This window comes from Loxodonta africana, chromosome 3 (assembly GCF_030014295.1).
Source record: "Loxodonta africana isolate mLoxAfr1 chromosome 3, mLoxAfr1.hap2, whole genome shotgun sequence".
Classification (NCBI taxonomy): Eukaryota; Metazoa; Chordata; class Mammalia; order Proboscidea; family Elephantidae; genus Loxodonta; species Loxodonta africana.
Window position 1 is genome coordinate 131,438,899 of NC_087344.1, and position 20,681 is coordinate 131,459,579.

At 42.2% G+C, this 20,681-nt stretch overlaps 2 protein-coding genes across 6 annotated transcripts in view; one reads left to right on the forward strand and one right to left on the reverse strand.

Annotated features, from left to right (window-relative positions):
• The window catches only part of SELENOF (selenoprotein F), a 45,006-nt gene extending 26,572 nt beyond the window's left edge, over positions 1-18,434 (reverse strand). Inside the window, exons 1-2 of the mRNA XM_003411201.4 lie at positions 18,119-18,434; positions 2,275-2,442 (exon numbers count right to left, since the gene is read on the reverse strand). Coding sequence (XP_003411249.2) covers positions 2,275-2,442; positions 18,119-18,193 — 243 coding nt within the window. The 5' untranslated portion in view covers positions 18,194-18,434. The remainder of the gene's footprint in view (positions 1-2,274; positions 2,443-18,118) is intronic.
• Positions 18,435-18,785: 351 nt separating this feature from the next.
• HS2ST1 (heparan sulfate 2-O-sulfotransferase 1) overlaps positions 18,786-20,681 on the forward strand; it is a 220,130-nt gene continuing 218,234 nt past the window's right edge. The window contains exon 1 of one of the 5 annotated variants that reach the window (XM_010591138.3): positions 18,786-19,243. In XM_010591138.3, coding sequence (XP_010589440.1) covers positions 19,120-19,243 — 124 coding nt within the window. In that variant the 5' untranslated portion in view covers positions 18,786-19,119. The remainder of the gene's footprint in view (positions 19,244-20,681) is intronic. The other 4 variants (XM_003411200.4, XM_064282187.1, XM_064282189.1 and 1 more) reach the window with 4 other exon arrangements.

Here is a 20,681-nt window from a genome sequence, read left to right on the forward strand (position 1 = left end):
CGGGTTTTTTGGTATGGGTTAGGGGCTAGGAGAAAAGGAAAAAAAAACCCACCGGTTTTAGCACAGAAGGTATTTTAGGAGAGCTCACTTATTTAGATACAATAATCATTCCAGCTTGTAATTAGTTTGGCATATTATTAACTGGCAGACTACTTGTCTACTGTTATTGCTGAACTGTAACTGCTGAAAGGTGTTAAGATACCACACATAGCTCAATTAATGATGAAAACTGGACAGGAATATAATTAATTTTAGAAGTGTGTGTTTCAAGTTTCGCTCCACTGAAACTATCACAAAACTGGGATATTATGAAGAGCCACTGAGAAAAGGCAATAAGTAAAAATAGCTTTTACATGTACTTGGTTTAGTTTAGACACATTTGATATTAATCAAAGGGTAATGTTATTAACTGTCATGGAGTTGGCCTGACTCATGGCGACCCCATGTGTATCAGAGTACAATTGTGCTGCGCAGAGTTTCAATAGCTAAGTTTTCAGAAGTATACTGCTGTATCTTTCTTTCTGATGTGCTTCTGGGGGGACTCCAAATGCCAACTTTTTGGTTAGTAGCCTAGTGCTTAACTGTGCCACCCAAGGACTCCAATCAAAGGTAGAACTTTTCAAATTACTCTTAATCACAAGGGGAAAGGGTGATAAAGATTGCTTATTATAAAACACTCACTATTATTCAATCCTTACATAAACTTAGTGTACAAATGATAGTCACTGGTGGTTGTACAGTAGCATAATTCATAGAATAGCAGCTTAAAGATAGAGGATGACTTATACAGATTCCTTCAGCAATTTGTCCCATGTAAACATATCTCAAAAAACAAAACAAGAAGGGTTATAATAAACTAATTAAGTCTTATGCCTTAATTTAAAACCAAACTTTTAAAACTTGCTCTCTGGATTTTACTCATATGCAGTAAAGACTGACCTGTGTGTACAGAGATCTTACTGGCATATGAACCAAAAAAGTGAAAAATATGGAAGACTTTGCATGGCTTTTTTAAAGCCCTGGGAATATCTGCTTCACAATACTGAGAAATCAAGTACTATATTTTAGTGATTAAATACTACCACTTCTGAAGCTTGTCTGATTTTTTTCTTTTAGAAATATAAAACTGTATTTAGTGCTAGGAATAAACCTATAGGATGGCTATGAGTCAGAATCGAATTGATGGCAATGGGTTTGATTTGTTTATCTAACAATAAGGTATAGTTACTACTTGAAAGCTTTACAAACCATAAAAAACAAAAAATCAAACCCGCTGCCACTGAGTCAATTCTGACTCATAGCGACCCTATAGGACAGAGTAGAGCTGCCCCATAGGGTTTCCAAGGAGTGTCTGGTGGACTTAAAATGCAACTTTTTGGGTAGCAGCCAAACTCTTAACCACTGCACCAGCAGGGCTCTGTATTACAAACCATAACACCCGGAATAGAATTCAGCATATACAAATGAAAGAGAATATGAAAAGGAAAAAAAGAACAAAGAGATGCTAAAATTTTCTCATGCCAAACACAGGGACCTTACGAAGTCAGTTATCTGATTAACATCAATTATCTTTTTGGGCCATTTTATAATTCAAAGAAATCTAAGGGTTTTAATGAGAAGATTGAAAAACTGAACAAGTTCACTATTAATTTCCGTTTGAACAGAGGGTTCAAAACACGGCAGATTTTACTTGGATAATTAGAACTATAAACCTTGGCTCAATTTTCAAAAGTTAAAGGTGAAGTGTCTTGGAATATTAGCAACAGGCGTGTAAATTAACAGACCATATACTTTTTAAAAAAACCAGATCCAAAGTTATAATTTATTGTCTACCAGTTACATGCCAGGTATTGTTGTTTTCAGTTGCTGTTGAGTTGATTCCAACTCACGGTGATCACATGTGCCAGGTACTAGATGCTTTATTTTAATCTCAAATTTCACCATAATACTGTGTGGTTCTTACTACAAATGAATAAAAGCGCCTATTATTCTTGGGCTTCATCTGGCCAGAAATTAGGAAGATTGGAGAGTTAGTATCTAAGTGTGCTACAGTTGTTCTATGACCTCTTTGCTAGACAACCATGGTGGAATGAGATCCTGATATACCTTTTTTTCTTCCTATTTGGTTTGATTGATCTCATGGGCTAGGCAAGAAAACAGCTGAGTTTCTAAAACTAAAAACTAAAAGCTAGAGAAGTTGATTAAGCAATTTATGCTATTTTACCTCATCTCAATCAAACCATCCAATGGAAGAGATATATTAGAAAACAATACCTTTTTTGTTTCAAATTGTGCTTCTTCCTGACAGCATCCTCTGCAATCATGATCCAGCTGAAGCAGGCTGAACTGTCCAAGGAGATCACAAGAGCTGCAGAGCAAGTTGCTGGAAAAGCCTAACTCTCTGCATGCCTCAGATGAAAACTCTGCCCCAAATGCAGATACCTGAGAATAAAGAATGAGAAATAAAACATAATTCTACGTTTGCATTATAAAGCTCCAAAAAAGTGCAAGCTGGGGCTGTCAACATCTAACATGCTGAAAATGAATTACTGAAATGTTTCATTTGGAGACAAAGTCTCAATTATTTTGAACTGTAAAATCTTACACAAGAGTCTTCTTTCGTTCTTCTCAACACCCCTCCGCATCCCAAAAACCGAACCAAACCCATTGCCGTAGAGTCAATTCCAACTCATAGCGACTCTACAGAACAGAGTAGAACTGCTCCACTGGGGTTCCAAGGAGTGCCTGGTAGATTTGAACTGCCAACCTTTTGGCTAGCAGCCGTAGCTCTTAACCACTATGCCACCAGGGTTTCCCCCCACATCCCACACAAGCTTTTTTCACTTAAAAAATCTGTTATTTTTCAGTTTAGTAACAATACAGGTTAATAAAGACATGTCATTTCATTATAATATGTACTCTATTACATATGATGTATTTATTAAACATTAATCATTTTGCCTTTTTTAAGAATTATTTTAGAAGAAAAAATAATTCCATTTCATTTCAAGAACTTAGCACCTGTTCATATGGGTCTACAGAGTAGTATGAACTTCTAGGTCTCTACAACACCCTACAAACTTATTTGTATTCACATCTTGCAGGGGAACAGTGGGAAGGGGATACAGTGGGAGAAGGCAGGAGCACAGCAAAACAAAACTTGGGTTCAGGTGCTAGCTCCACCACTTACAAGATGTGTGACCCTAGACAAGCTAACTTCCCTAAGCCTTAATTTCTTCACTGGTAAAGCAGGGAGCAATGCATTCTACGTAAGACAAATTGTTGTAAAGATTAAATGGGAAGACTTATATAAAATAATGAATCAAACTGACTGGTAAAACAAGCTTTCAAAAAATATTAGTTCTCTTCCTTCACGTGTTCTTCTGTCATATCTCAGTGAATTCCTTTGGATCCTCTCCTCTAGGATTTCATTTCATTAATCCTTCAGCGTATTCATGCCCTCTAGTTCTAACTGCTCTCTCCACTTTGTCATTTCTGAGTTGAACTCTAGCCTGTTTCTGAACCTACCACTCCACTGAATTTGCCAAAGTCACCAAATGCAAAGACGTTCAAAACCGACGATCCTCTCTTGAAACTATCTCCTCCCTTGGTTTCTGTGATAACCACTCTCAACTAGATTTCTTCAAACATCTCTTGCTGCTCCAGCTGCTCCTTCAAAAAGCTTGTCCTTCCTCCTCTTTCATCTTCTACACATCTCTTAAATGCTGTTGTTGCCCTAGAGTTGTTTTCAGCCCTCTATTTGCTCTACATACTTTCTATGGATGACCTCATCTTTATTCACAGCTTTGAACATCTATTTATTGAAAATTCCCAATTCTTCTTGGGTGTCAAACTTCCAGAGTGAACAGCTCACTGGATGTCTCATTTAGATGTTGTATATGCACTGCAAAAGTTACAACCTCCAACAGTGAAACTTATCTTCTCAATTTAAATCTGTACTTTCTCATGCATTCAGTATCTGTGTAAAATGGCACCATTTTTCCTCATTACCTAGTTGCTGCCCAGGTCAGTCATCCTAGACTCCTCATTCTTCTTCATCATTCTCACAAACATTCACTTAAGAAGTTTTGACAAATCTATCTCTTAAAGCAATCTCAAATCTTTTCTTGCCTCAATATCTTAAATGGTCACTGCTAGCCCTGTCTCTCATCACTTCCCCAATCCCATTTTCTTTCCAGCTATAATGAATTACTCTAGTATCTCAAAGAATAAAACTCTTAATTCAACATACCTTTGCCCACACTTCTCCCTGTGTTTATGGCTCTTTTCCATTTTTTCTCACTTAGTTAATTCCTTCTTATTTTCAAAAGTATCAACCTTCTAAAAAGCCTTCTCTGAAAAAATTAGATCCGAATTTTTAGCCATAGTACTTTTCTTCTGAGAAATAATTTTGTACATAGCTGTAAAATAGCGCCACTCATGACACTGTACCATATATAAATCTAGGACTGACTGACTCCCCAAACAATACTATGATCTCTTTTGAGGGCATGTATTGTTTCTCTGTATTTATAGCACTTGTGCTAGTTCTTACATATTTAGCAAATGAATTAGATAAAGCCACAGCCTCAAGTAGGGGAATTTCAGTCTGACTGCCAAGGGTCTGTAAACTTTTCATGCAAAGGGTCAGATAGTAAATATTTTGGGCTTTGCTGGCCTGATTCGGCTGAATCTACTCAACTCTCCTATTGTAGCACAAAAGCAGCCATAGACAATATATATAGGAATGGGTGTGTTTGTGTGCCAATAAAACTTTCTTAACAAAAATAGGCAGCTGGCTGGATTTGGTCCACTGGCAACAGTTTGCAGATCTTCTAGACTGAACCAGGTAGATCAAAAACTAGTGGCATTTTCCAATGTAAAAAATTAAGTATAGCTGACATATCCCCGCCCCCATGTCGACCATCCCATTGGCTTTATGTTAGTTCATACCCTAACTTGATACACCTTATATATTTTGTATTTTTTCCCTTTAGGAATGTGGAATGCATATAATCTTCACAATAGATACAGTAAAAAGAAACCTGATCAAGTATTCCAGCCTAAAAGTTTATGGGTTAATTTTTGTATTTTATCTCTCTAGTTTAGCTATAAGAACTTACTTTGGTAATTGTTCCATCAGTAAAGTGATCTGTCTGATCTATTTCACAGGTTAATTTGAAAGTCAAGTATAACAATGTGTTCAATTATATTTCCCAAAGATGGTTGGATCAATATATACACACCACCCTAAATGTTCTTCCTGCAATGTGACTGGCATTCCTCCACTGAAAGGTAGGGTCTATGTTCCCTTCCCTTGAATCTGGGCAGGGGCTTGCAACTATTCTGATCAACAGATAGTGGAAGTGATACTATTCAATTTCTGAGAGTAGGTCATAAAAAAGTAACAGCCTCTGCTGGCTAGTGTGTTCTCTCTCTCTCACTCACCTTTGAAACTTAGCCACCATGCTATAAAGAAGTCCAAACTACAGAGACCACATGAAGAGGCCCATGTGGAGAGCAACTGAGGCCCCCTAGCGACAACTAGCATCAACTACTAGACATGTGAGTAAAGAGCCTTCAGATGATTTCAGACCCCAGACTTCAAGTCTTTCAGCTGAGGCCTAAGAAACCACGGAACAGACAGGCCACCCCTGCTGTGCCCTGTCTGAATTCCTGACCCACAGAATCTGTGAGCAAAAAACAAAACAAAAACCCAATTGTTTTAAATTACCAAATTTTAATTTGCCATGCAGCCACAGTAACTGAAAACCCAAACCAAACCTGTTGCCGTCGAGTCGATTCCAACCCACAGTGACCCTAACCCTGGTGGCATAGTGGTTAAGAGCTAGGGCTGCTAACCAAAAGGTCAGCAGTTTGAACCCACCAAGCGCTCCCTGGAAACCATATGGGGGCAGTTCTACTCTGTCCTATAGGGTTGCTACAGTAATTGAAAGAGGCAATAAAAGTGAAATCATTATAAAAACTGAAATGCTTAATAATGTCAGAATTGTTAATTAAGTGTGTTTTATAAAATAAGGATGTCAAATGAACAATCATGCATTTGCACTACACAATTTTATTCTAGCATTTACCAATCACCTACTGAAGAGGTGACATGTATTTGAGCCTGAAGACAACATTATTGAAATACCAGCATGGAGCAACTTTACTTCTGAACTTCAGAATAGGGGTAACTGTCACTTATCACGCTGAGTTTTGAGGATTAAATGAGAAAATGTACGGACAGCATTTAGTATCCTGCCTGGTATATAACCCACCAAACCATATCCAGTGCTGTCAAGTTGATTCCAACTCATAGCATCCTACAGGGCAGAGTAGAACCGCCCCATAAGGTTTCCAAAGCTGTAAATCTTTACAGAAGCAGACTATCACATCTTCCTCCCACAGAGCAGCTGGTGGATTCAAACCATCGACCTCTTGGTTAGCAGCCAATCGCATGACCACTGTTCCACCAGGGCTCCATTGCCTGGTATACCAAAATCATTGCTGTCAAGTCAATTTTGACTCATATCAACCCTACAGGACAGGGTAGAACTGCCCCACAGGTTTCCAAGGAGCACCTGATGGATTCGAAGTGCCGACATTCTGGTTAGCAGCCAAACTCTTAACCACTATGTCACCAGGGTTATGGGTACTTTATTTAAGTACCAGAAATGGGGCAGGGATCAAGGGTAGGAGAAATATATCTAGAGTTTGTTCTATCATTGGTTTTGCACATTCAAGGCTTTGCATCTAAGGGCATTAGTAGATATTTGTAAGCACTTCACAGATAAACACCCAATGCTACATAGTGTTTACAGAAGAGATCAAAATTATACCTATCTTTTTATTAACAAAAAATAAATGAATAGCATTTAAATTTGCACATTAAGGTCAAACATTAAATTTTAAAATAATCAGTCATACTTGTAAGAAAGACAGATTCTAAGCACATGATCATGACTGGGATAGCCATGCAACAGTTTAACTTTCCCCATTTCCAAGTAGGTTAAGAGATGCTATCCCCCTCCAACCATTACTAATTGACTTATTCTCTCTTTTTTTTTTTTTCTTCTAGTAATAATGAGCTCTTATGGAAGTGGATTGGCAGTAAACTGGATTAACAATTTGTAACTTTACCTGTTTAGACAAACGTCTGGTATAGTCATGGGTTTTACTACATTTATATGTTTATACATTTACTTGCCTCTTAACTGGTCTTTGCTCTCAGAAAACTGATAGGTTTCTAATGTAATTTTGAAAAGATTTCTAACCTGAGACAAACCATATAGGTGGTTTTACAAAATGAATCCCATGAAAATGAATACCAGAAACACGTCCATTACAGGGAGCTCAAAACAGACACTTTGTTAAGCACTTCAAGTTATTATCCTATTTAATCTTAATTACCTTGCATTTCACTACTATCCCCATTTTACAGTGAAAGAAACTGAGGCTAGGATACTTAAGGTAATTTGCTTAAATCTACACAACAAAAAATTGGTGGCAGCCTAATCCTGGCCTGCCCTCAAAACTCTTCACAGAATCCTTGATAAACCATTTTATTTTATAAAACACACTTAATTAACAATTCTGACATTATTAAGCATTTCAGTTTTTATAATGATTTCACTTTTATTGCCACTAAGAATAACAACAAAAATGTTAACAACTCTAACTGTGTGATCCATTGATTGTAACCTCATGCTGAACATTAACCTTTGAAAAAAAGGGAGTATCAGAATCAATGATAAAGAGTATCATACCGCACTGCTTCTCAGCACAGCGCCTTTCTGAAGAAATACTATGTATCAGCTGAATGAAGGACAGAATACCTCCTAGTCCTGGTAAACAGCTCCCTTGGGCTGCACCAAAATACCACTTTTCTAACGTTTAAGCATACTCAAAATGTACTTTCACTATACCCTCCCAGTTGTGACCTCACTGAATTGTTGATAGCTATCCATTGCTATTAACTTGAAATTACAGCTATTCAGAGGTGCAGACACAGTGATAAAAACCAAACTCCTCTAGTCTAAGGACTCAGAGGTGTGAATTAACAAAGCATGAACTAAGTCCTGACCATAGTTTCATCCTCTATTCACAGCAGTAGCTTACCTTCAAGTGTCAAGGAATCTTTGCCTCCTTCCTTTTCTAAAAATTAATCTTAATTTGTTTTTGTGATTTCCCTATTTGAGTTGATATCAGGATGTTCTGTTCTGTGACCTTGTGTTGTGCTGGTACCTGATACTGGTTTTCTGACCAATTTCCTTTAGTATCTCTTGTAGCTTTGGTTTGGTTTTTGCAAATTCTCTAAGCTTGTGTTTATCTGTAAATGTTCTAATTTCGCCTTCGTATTTGAGAGAGAGTTTTGCTGGATACATGATCCTTGGCTGGCAGTTTTTCTCCTTCAGTGCTCTCTATATGTCATCCCATTGCCTTCTTGACTGCATGGTTTCTGCTGAGTAGTCTGAACTTATTCTTATTGATTCTCCTTTGTAGGAGACCTTTCTTTTATCCCTGGCTGCTTTTAAAACTTTCTCTTTATCTTTGGTTTTGGCAAGTTTGATGATAATATGTCTTGGTGATTTTCTTTTTGGATCAATCTTAAATGGGGTTCGATGAGCATCTTGGATAGATATCCTTTCGTCTTTCATGATGTCAGGGAAGTTTTCTGCCAAGAGATCTTCAACTATTCTCTCTGTGTTTTCTGATATCCCTCCCTGTTCTGGGACTCCAATCACACGCAAGTTATTCTTCTTGATAGAGTCCCACATGATTCTTAGGGTTTCTTCATTTTTTAAAATTCTTTTATCTGATTTTTTTCCCACTATATTGGTGTCAATTCCCTGGTCCTCCAGATTTCCCACTCTGCACTCCAACTGCTTGAGTCTGCTCCTCTGACTTGCTATTGCATTGTCTAATTCTGTAATTTTATTGTTAATCTTTTGGATTTCTGAATGCTGTCTCTCTATGGATTCTTGCAGCTTATTAATTTTTCCACTATGTTCTTGAATAATCTTTTTGAGTTCTTCAACTGCTTTACCAGTGTGTTCCTTGGCTTTTTCTGTAGATTGCCTTATTTCATTTCTGAGGTCATCCCTGATGTCTTGAAGCATTCTGTAAATTAGTTTTTTATATTCTGTATCTGGCAATTCCAGGATTGTATCTTCATTTGGGAAAGATTTTGATTCTTTAATTTGGGGAGTTGTAGAAGCAATCATGGTCTGCTTCTTTACGTAGTTTGATATCGACTGCTGTCTCTGAGCCATCTCAAAGATATTGTAGTGATTTATTCTTTATTTGCTCACTGAATCTTATCTTGTTTTGTTTTCTTTCAATATACGTAGATGGGCTACTAGATTGCGCTGTCTTGATTGTTGTAGCCCTTGAATCACTTATGTCCTATTACCAGCTGTTTGGGCTGTTACCAGATATATAAGCCTAAGAGTCTGTTCACTATTCTTGAGTAGAATCTGATTTTGGGTCATCAAGTGTGTGGTGCAGACTGTCACCTATCCACCTAGAGGAGTAGTGGTGATAGTTGTGTGCACCAGATTCTAGTAGCAGCAGGGTTTCACACTCCAGGGGGAGCAGGATGCTGACAGGCTTCCCCCAAGTGCCAGTGAGGTAGCTGTGTCTCTATTCCTAAAGCACTTTGGTGGGTGGGCTCTGCAGCTGTACCTTAGGCCCCCAATGCAAGTACCTCTACAGATTGGTAGGTGTCACCCTCCTTAGACCCCTAAGGCTGGAGGCTAGGTGGTCTGGGGGGAGCTTCAGCCCTCAGTTCCCTGTTGTGGGTGAGGGCTCTGTTGAATACACAGAGATATCAGACCTGGGAAACTTGTCTTTCCAGTAATCCGCTAAAACAAGTATAGTCAGATCCCTATCAGAAATGCCTTTGCATTGTAATAGCCATCTTGTTCCCTGTAGGGATGAAAGCCCGAGATTGTGGATCACACATGCTTGGCTGGAGCTGGTTCTGTGTTTTTAGTCCAATCAGGGAAGGATTTTTGGTCCCTGGGTTTTTTGTAGCTCCTTCTCTCAGGACAGGAGAATGGGTTAGGAAAAGACCAAAAGAAAAGAAAGAAACACCGCAGGGCAGTTTGCTGCCTGGCTCAGGAAATTCCAATGTTAATGAAGCCACCTGGGAAGGGGAGCGGAGGGTTCAGATAAATAGGGGAGAGTAGTACCCCAGAATATAGCCAAAGGTACTTATCTTGCTTGGGATGACTGTTTTATCTGAGATTCCTGAGGGGCACGTCCACTGTGTGCGCTGGCTGTGTAGAGATTGCCCCCGAGAGTCAGGCCGCGTCCCGTGCTCGCGCTGTCTCAGAAGCCGCGGTTAGTTCCTCCGCTCCCAGTCCAAAGCCCAGCGCCAAGGTTCCCCGGCTGGGACGCCGCACTCCCGGCTCCAAAACCAGTCGCTGCCTCCCGGTGACTTCTCCTCCTGTCAGCCACGTCGCTGTGCTGCCTGCGTGCACTGGCTGGGGTTCCCCTGAGGTCAATTCTGGGGGGTAGGGCTGCACTCCGTGTTTGCGCTGTCTCAGGATGCTCTGCTCAGCTTCCCTGCGCCCAGTCCAAAGTCCGGCGCCAATGTTTCCTGACTGGGACGCTGGCTCCAGGCTCTGAAAACAGTCGCTGCTTCCCCATGGTTGTTCGTTCTCGGTCTCTGTCACTCAGGTCAAGAGTCTTTAGATCTGCGTTTATGGTCAGGGTTTGTAGATTGTCATATATGTGATCGATTCACTTGTTTTTCCAAGTCTTTGTTGCAAAAGGGATCCAAGGTAGCTTCTACCTAGTCAGCCATCTTGGCCCCCTCCCTCCTTTTTTTTAAACTTATCTGTCAGGTCCCAAGGAAACCCTGGTGGTATAGTGGTTTTTAAGTGCTACGGCGGCTCACCAAAAGGTCAGCAGTGCAAATCCACCAGTCGCTCCTTGGAAACTCTATGGGGAAGTTCTACTCTGTCCTATAGGATCGCTATGAGTTGGAATAGACTCGATGGCAGTGGGTTTGGGTGAGGCCCCAAAGATTTGGCTAACCTTTACTATTACCAACTATTTAACTCTACATGGCTTTCTTATACCCTTGAGCAAACTGAGAAATAGAAGTTTTTCTAACTTTTACTGCTTTTCAAACAAGCTTTCATATTCCACTTCATTTTCAAGGCTTTTGTCGGTTTCTTAAAAAAAAAAGCTAATCATTATAGAAGAGACAGGATTTACATATACTGGTATAACCCTGGAAACCCTGGTGGCCTAGTAGTTAAGAACTACAGCTGTTAACCAAAAGGTCAGCAGTTCGAATCCACCAGGTGCTCCCTGGATACCCTATGTGGAAGTTCTACTCTCTACAGACTTGCTATGAGTCGACATCGATTCTACAGCAACAGATTTGGTTTGGTATAAGCCTTGTTGTTATCTGCTGTCCAGCTGGCCATGACTCATGGTGACCCCATGCACAACAGGACAAAATGCTGCCCAGTCCTGTGCCATTCCCATGACTGGTTGCAGATCATTGTGATCCTTAGGGCTTCCATTGGCTGATTTTTGGAAGTAGATCAGCAGGCTTTTATTCCTACTCTGTCTTAGCCTGGAAGCTCTGCTGAAACCAGTTCAGCAGCACAGCAACACACAACCCACAAGGTGTTGATGGGTGATGGCTGCATACGAGGTACACTTGTTGGAATCAACCTTGATTTTCCCACATGAAAGGCAAGTATCTTGGTATAAACCTTCCACAAAAAAGAAAAACCAAACCTGTTGCAGTGGATTCCAACTCACAGTGATCCTACAGGACAGAGTAGAACTGCCCCACGCGGTTTCCAAGGAGTGGCTGGTGGATTCACATTGCCCACCTTTTGGTCAACAGCTAAGCTCTTAACCACTACACCACCAAAACAGATTGACAAGGGTGAATTTTGCTGGTTCTCACTTCCAGGACCCCCTTTCTTTTCCTGGAGTCATTTTTGTATGTTTGGGAGTGGGTAGGGTTCATCACTGCTCTACATAAGCTGCAGATATCCTGGTGGCCGTTGGTATGGAACACCACAAATTAACCAGAGTCCATTTACATCTCAGAGAGATTCAAATGAACAAATACATTTGGCGCACAATGAAAAACAAATAGAAAAATGGTCCCTGTATTCCCTTTAAGGAGCCCTGGTGGCACAGTGGTTAAGCATTCAGCTGCTAACTGGAAGGTCTGCAGTTCAAACCCACCAGCTGCTCTGTGGCAGAAAAATGTGGCATTCTGCTTCCGTAAAAATTAAACCAAAGAAAAAAAAAAAAACAAAAAAACAACCAAACCAGTTGCTGTTGAGTTGATTCCAACTCATAGCAACCCTACAGCGACCCTAGCCTTGGAAACCCTACGGGGCAGTTCTACTCTGTCTTACAGGGTCGCTGTGAGTCGGAAACCGCTGGATAGCAATGAGTTAGTATTCCCTTCGGCTACATTCTAATTGGCTGGGGAAGAGGTGTGTAGGGACACACACAACTATGTGGTTAAGACTGTGGATAGTACAATACAGTACAAAGTATAATGGCATAATATGTAAAGGAGGGAACCCTGATTAAGAGTTCAGGCAGCTAACCAAAAGGTCAGCAGTTCATCCTTGGAAACCCTATGGAGCAGTTCTACTGTCCTCTAGGGTCGCTATGAGTTGGAATCGACTGGACAGTAACAGGTTTGGTTTTTTTTGGATGTAAGGGACAGAGTATATGTTACTTTGAGTTGATTCTAGCATTTTATCTAATGACCTTACTTTACAGAAAAGGAACTAAGGAAACTAAGGCCATGAGTAAATTAATGTCTTAGCTTACAGTGAGTTCTAGCAGTTAAAACTAAAACATAGATTTTCATAAAGTTTAGTGTTTCCACTAAGTTATACTTCCTCATGAGTATGAACTCAATACGGAGAATTTACAGAGAACGCTTTAAGAGAGAGGATGCATGCAGAACGCCTATCTCTGGTAATATTCAAGTGGAATAATGTGGTGTGGTTGATAATCCAGCAGTTTTATTTGATGGCTTACTGTGTAAAATTAGGGTGTCATGCCCTCACAAAATCATGGATAAGTTGATTCCTGTCCTCAAAAGGTTTCTGTCTAGGGTATATTTACAACTAGAGTTGTAGAGCTTTCAGGAGATTCAAGGCAGAGCTCAAGTATTTCTATGTTAGCCCTCCTACCCCCCTAAGATATTGATATACACCTCCAGTTGGGACCACTGAAGCTAACTGGAATATATAGTTGATAATGACAAGCACCCCTTCAAAACAGTTTCCAATCAAGCAGGTCTCATACTTCTATATTTTCAGATCTTTGCTCATGGATTGAAAACCCTGGTGGTGTAGTGGTGAAGAGTTATGGCTGCTAACCAAAAGGTCAGCAGTTTGAATCCACCAGGTACTCCTTGGAAACAGTATGTGGCAGTTCTACCCTGTCCTACAGGGTTGTTATGCATCAGAATCGACTTGACAGCAACCAGTTTGGTTTTTTGGCTCACGGATTATCTGATTCATTCATCAAATACCTCATTTAGATATCAGGTATTATACCACTGGATATGTACCCTAAAGCGAAGAGGAAAGTCAAGGTCCCTCTCTAGAGGGCTCCAGTCAAGTCTGTGGGAGAATACCAATACAAAAAAATTACAAAAGAACACTCTTAATTATTTGTGCTGCTATAACAGAAATATCACAAGCAGATGGATATAACAAACAGAAATTTATTTTCTCACACTGTAGGAGGCTAGAAGCCCAAATTCAGGGAGCTTGCTCTAAAGGAACGCTTTCTCTGTTGGCTCTGGGGGAAGGTCCTTGTCTCCTTTCAGCTTGTTCCTGGGTCCCCTGGCAATCTTCATGTGTCCTGGCATCTATCTTCTCCCATCTCTGCTTACTTGTTTGCTTAATTTGCCTTTTTATACCACAAAAGAGACTGATTTAAGACACACTCTACACTAATATTGCCTCATTAACATAACAAAAAAACTCATTCCCAAATGGGACTATAACCACAGGTATAACCCAAACCAAACGCATCGCTGTCAAGTCAATTCTGACTCATAGTGATCCTATAGAACAGAGTAGAACTGCCCTATATGGTTTCCAAGGAGTGACCAGTGGATTCGAACTGTCGACCTTTTGGTTAGCAGGCGAGCTGTTAACCACTGTGCAACCAGGGCTCCAAACCACAGGTACAGGGGTTAGGATTTATGACACATATTTGTGGGGGACACAATTCAATCCATAACAAATACCATGAAAACTGCCTGAGAGAAAAAAGTATTAATCACCATTTGCACACATAGGAGAGACACCTAGACTTGGGGTATATGAAGCTTTCCTGGGGAAGTGACTTCTCCGTTGAGACCTGAAGGGTTAGAGAATAAGTAGATAGCCATATTTCTGTTGTGAGCAGGGGAGAGGATGGGAAGCTGGAAAGCTGGGAAGCTGCTCCTACGCAGAGGCAACATCAAGTTCAAAGACCTGGCATGAAGGACAACATGGTATGTGAGATATACTAAAACAAGTGGCCCCAGCTGCCACCCCTACCTGTTCCTCCCTCTCCCCAAAAAACCTGTTGCCATCAAGGGGATTCTGACTCATAGCGACCCTACAGGTCAAAGTAGAAATGTCCCATAGGGTATTCAAAGCTTTAATCTTTATGGAAGCAGACTGCCACATCTTTCTCCTGTGCAGTGGCTGGTGGGTTTGAACTGTCAACCTTTCGGTTCGCAGCCGAGTGCTTAGGCAGTGCACCACAGGAAATGTTGGAAAATAACCCTGGATAGACTAGTCATGTGAAGGAGGACAGACTTCACCTTAAAAGCAAGACAACCACAGAAGAGTTTCAAGCATTCAGTTTTAAATTTTAGCAAGATCACTTTGGATGTACTGTAGAGACTGGATTGGAAAGGGAGAAAAGAGATGGAGAGACTAGTTAGGAAGTGGTTTTAGTAATTCAAGGCAAACCAAACTACACCAAACCCAGTGCCATCAAGTTGATTTCGACTTACAGTGATCCTATAGGACAGAGTAGAACTGCCCCATAGAGTTTCCAAGGCTGTAAATCTTTATGGAAGCAGACTGCCACATCTTTCTCCGGTGAAGCAACTGGAGGGTTTGAACCACTGACCTTTGGGTTAGCAGCCAAGTGCTTTAACCACTATGATACCAAGGCTCCAATTCAAGGCAAACAAAGCCTAAATTTGCCTGTGGAAACAGAATTGTGGGTTGGCTCAGAGATTTTTAAGGACTTAACGAGTAATTGTGAGGGCAGTGGTGGTCCAGTGGTAGAATTCTCACTTTCCATGTGGGTCTGAGACCTGGGTTTGATCCCCAGCCAATGTTACCTCATGTGCAGCCACCACCTGTCTGCAGTGGAGGCTTGTGTGTTGCTATGACGCTTAACAGATTTTAGCAGAGCTTCCAGACTACTCTTAGTCTGGGAAAAAAAAAAAGAATTTTTCTTTTTTTTTTCCAGACTAAGAGTAGGAAGAAAGGTCTGGTGATCTACTTCTAGAAATCAGACAATGAAAACCCTATGGATCACTATGGTCTGATCTGTAACCAATCATGGGGATGGAGCAGGACTGGGCAGCATTTCTATTGTGCGTGGGGTCGCCATGAGTAGATTCAAAGGCAGCTCACAACAACAATAAGCAACAACGTATTTTATTTGGAGAATGAAAGGAAAGAGATGAATTTAAAATGACTCATTTCTGGCTTGGGCAACTGGGAACCTTGCAAAGCAATCATTTAGAATCTGAATACAGGCGGAGATAATTCAAAGGGTGAGTTGTTATTTCTCAGGATGAAGATGAAGATGTGGCATGAACTAGGGGTTAACAATATGTAGATAGGTTTGAGAAATACTTAGGGAATAAAATGAACAGGACTTGGTAATTGCCTGAATATGTAAGGAAAGGAAAGAGTCAAAGATGACACCCAACTTTCTGGCTTGCATTCTGCGGATGGTTACTGCAGTAGGCTGTCTAACGCCATTAAATCCTTCCTATTCTGGTATGGACACTGCAATGAGACTCTGTCATTCCTGACTCTTTCACTTCTCCCATGCTGAGACAGAGTCTATTTCCCCATCCTGGAAATTGGACTGGCCTTGTAACTTGTTTTATCAAATACTGTGTGGTGGAAGTGATGTATGTGACTTTGAAGGCTTGGCCTCAGGAGGTAGTGTAGTTTTCACCCTTTTGGAGTGCAGCCCTGAGACTGCCATTTAAAGAAGTTGGTCCAGCCTCCTGGAGGATGAGAGGACACATGCAGGAGAACCGAGTCCATGTAAATGACAATATGAACTATGAATAAGGCCATCTTGGATCTTGCAGTCCAGCTGACCCGCTAGTTCAACACAGTCGAATAAATGAGGCCAGAGAAAGTCAGCAGAGGAACTGCCCAGCCAACTCACAAAATTATGATACCATTGTTTTAAGCCATTAAGTTTTGGAACGGTTACATAGCTATAGATAACTGAAATAATCAGACAGGGAAATCAGAAGGCAGCCTGAAATGTCATTCCTTTTTACCTTTGCCTAGGAGTAAAAAAAAAAAAAAACTTAAAGAAATTACTACACTTTGGCAAACAATCTTAAAAAGTAGAAAATTTGGGGACAGGTCTTTAAGGAATTTCTAAGGTACCAGATATGAGTAATAATGATGATGGGGGTACTGGGATATTAATTAAAGAGAGAAAGAATTCACCCCTTGGGCAAGGAAGGAAAAGTAAAACAGAAAGATGCTTCGAATTCCTTCAATAACAAAAAGCAGACGTGTTTAGAGACCTAGGGTATAGTCTCCCAAAACCCACTGCCATCAAGTCGATTCTGACTCATAGTGGCCCTACAGGACAGAGCAGAACTGACCCATAGGGTTTCCAAGGAGCAGTTGGTGGATCTGAACTGCTGGCCTTTTGGTTACCAACCTCAGCTCTTAATCACTGTGCCACCAGGGCTCCAGGGTATAGTCTCCAGTTCCCCTTAAATGCTGGACAAATCAAATAAACCAGGTCTTCTGGGAGAAAAATTTTCAGTAGGCCCTGTAAAGAGACTATCTGAAGAAAGAGTTAAGCTTAAATAAGATAAAAGCTAACACCGGTAAAAAAAAAAAAAACCGTTGCCACCTAGTCGATTCTGACTCATAAAAAAAAAATAGCGACCCTATAAAACAGAAAAGAACTGTCCCATAGGGTTTCCTAGAAGCGGCTGGTGGATTCGAACCGCCGACATTTTGGTTAGCAGTCACAACGCTTAACTACTGCACCACCAGGGCTCACTCCAAAAACTAACAAAGGGGCTATAAAAAGTTTTATTATCCAGGTAGCAAAGTATGAATTGGAAACCTCACAGTTGTTTCGTAAATGAATAGGAAAATAAGTCAAAAGATTCAGTAATTATAGAACGCATCTATTCCACTAATTGGGAAAAACGAACACAAAACAAAAGAACAATAAACCTTGACTACACAGCGTAATTTTAAAAGATTAAGACCATCGTTTTAAAAAGTCCACTTTAAAAAGTATACATACTTTCGTATAAAGAAGCTCTTGTTAGTGCAGTAACATTGTTTAAAACCACAAACCGTACTGAAGTACACACAGTGGTACGTGAATGCCAGTGAACCGAGGTAAAAGGCTGCGTAACACTGAAGTAGAGAGAACACTAACAAGAGAGAAAAGCAAACTGGAATTGTAAGCCTGGACAAAGAACTGAGGGCTTTCCTCTAAGGTTTGGGAGTCTCGTCATAAATAACGGTAATCTATTGCGTTTCTGTCCGTTTAGAAAACGTTCACTCCTTTCCAAGTTTATTGCTTTCTTTTCTCACCGTGTGATTTACAGATTTTTTTTTTTAACTGGAGCGCTGTAAGTTAAGATAAATACTCAAGACCTCAAGACCCAGTCTGAAGTCTGGAGAAGAGCGCCGCAAGAAACCCGGGGCGGGAAAGAATAAGGAACGGAAGAACGGAGCCACGTCGCATTCCGAAGGCAGTAATCCCTAAGTAAGTGTGGCTCCCAAACGGGGCCAAATCTTCTGTCTTCCTAGGTGCAATCCCTCCCGTTTGCCTTGAGGAAGCTGCGGAGCTGATCTCCACTCACCGCTTGAAGCACAGTCATCAACAGCAGCCGCAGCCCAAACGCCGGCCGAAGCCACTCTCCTGCTCCAGCCGCCATGGCCAACTTCTTCCGTAGGTCTCTGGGGGGACAGAGGACCCCTCAGCTAGGGGCGTCCACTCCAGAGCCTGATCCAAAACAGACTGCTGAGGGCCGTTGCCATCAAATATCTCATTCCGCAGAGACGGGTAATTACCTAAGGGCATATAAAACCTTAAAGATCATAGGATAGAAATACAGTCACTAGGTCCTTTCTTTAGTCCAAATCAGGCACTTTCCTAAACTCCCCAATCTGTGCATCTCCGGCTTCTTCCTTTCATTCACGACATTTTGTCAAGCAGCCAAGAAGCACCGCCTTCACCAGTTTCAGCCTGCCTCCTTCTCCAAATTTATCCAATCGAATGCTTCCTCAGTTGAGACCTTTGGAGAGGAAACCAACCTTAACGCGAAACGGTAGCGATGTGCCGCGGTCCTTCGGGCCAATAAGCACAACCGAACGGGATGAAGGGTGGAGCCTCTGGTTGCCGAGCAGCGTACGTGGATGCGTGCGCGTGGCGGCAGAGGGGGATGGGGAGGGGGCGGGGCCGAGGGCGGCGCAGCCGCAGCCGCAGCGCTGGTGGCGGGGCGCGCGGCCGCGAGCAAAGGAGGGAGGGAAGGAAGGAAGAGAAGGAGGCGGGCAGGCTGGCTCGGGGGTCCGGGACTGAGGCAGTAGAGGGAGGCGAGAGCTCGGCAGCCGCTTCGCGCTGTTTGCTGCGCGGGCTTTTGGAGGAGGTGGCCGTTGAGTCCGCTGAGGAAAAGCGGGTATCGGCGGCGTGGGTACTGGCGTCTGGGGGCGGGGGACCGGGGAGGCAAGAAGGGGGGTCGCTGCGGTGGTTCTCTCGCAGTCGCTCTCTCCGGCTCGGTGGGCTCCTCCCGGCGTCTCCCTCGCCTCCGGGGCCCCACTCCCCGCCCCCCGCGGTATGTCTTGATCCCGAGCAGCGGGTTTCATGGGGCTCCTCAGGATTATGATGCCGCCCAAGTTGCAGCTGCTGGCGGTGGTGGCCTTCGCGGTGGCGATGCTCTTCTTGGAGAACCAGATCCAGAAACTGGAGGAGTCCCGGTCGAAGCTAGGTGAGGAGCCGAGCCGCTCCGGACTGAGTGGTGTGAGGGGCCGGGTCGGGGAGGTATTGCAACCGGAGCGAATGGCGTTCGTCTCACCTGGGGTCTGGCTCGGGGAGCTGGGACTGGGGGACATCGAGAGGACAAGCTCCAAGAATGGGGTGAATTAAGCTGAGTGGCGTGCTGGGCTCGCGAGGTCACGGGGCAGAGGCTGCAAGGTTGGACTTCCCGGAGCCAAAAGGTTGCTCCGAAGTAGGGATTCCATGAAGAGCGCGCATGAGAAGACCGAACTCAGTAGGGAGCGGGTGCTGCTGGAGGAGATAGAAACGTTCAGCCTCGCGTGTGCTCTTAAAAGTCGTTTAGAAAGCCCCGGCAGTGTCAGGCGAGAATTTATTGTATTTTGAGATGTGGACAACCTGTATACGGAATCTTTTGGGGCGAGGATTCGCGAAGGAATAAATAGATGCGCAGAAATGGAAGGAGATGCGGGGAGCGATGGTGAATAAAAGAAATACACTGTAGTGAGTTGCACTCCAGTGCTGGGGGCAGCAAGGGACCGCACAACTGACGGGAGAGGTAGGCTGCCCAGGTAGGACAAGAAAGCACATAAAAAGCTTCCACGGAGTACCGAAACTAGGAATCCGGGGCTTTAAAGTATTTTGTAGTAGCGCTAAACTGATGAAAGTTTGGGCTTAAGAAAGGGGAGTATAAATTGCGTTCGCGGCAGTGTAGATGGAGTAAATTTAGGAGAGGAGGTAACGCCGAAGAGGAGTTATAGCGAGGTTTACATTTATGAAAGGGAAAGTAAGATTAGGCGGAAGGTTAACCGTATGGTTAAGTACTGTAAGGAGTTAACGGTGCTTGCTTTAAGACGTGAAGGGGTCTCAAGTACAAAACTTGGAATGTGAAGTGGTGAAAGACCAGAAAAATGCGCAGATAATAGGCACTTTAAGATTAACAGGCAGCCTTGGCATTTGGAAGAGCTCAGGATGGGGAGCAAGTGTTAAAAGAATGTCAGCGATAAAATTTGATTTGAAAATGTACACCCAGAAAAGCCCAGTGCTGTCGATTGATTCCGACTCATAGCGACCCTATAGGACAGAGTAGAACTGCCCCATAGAGTTTCCAAGGAGTGCCTGGCATATTTGAACTGCCTGCGCTTTGGTTAGCAGCTGTAGCACTTAACCACTATGCCACCAGGGTTTCCAAAAACCAACTGAAAGACTGGAATTTGTGCGTGGAAAAGTAACGTGAAGTGTTTTTATGCGTACACTTTCACCTCAGCATCAGTTAAAATACCTTTGGAAATCAAGCAATAAAATACTTTCAGCAGTATAATTTAGACCAAGATGTAACTCTAAGGAACAGCTAGATGCTGCTGTGGATTATGATTAATTTTTAGGGAAAATATCCCAAGAAGTAATATTACATATGGTAGCCAACTATTTAC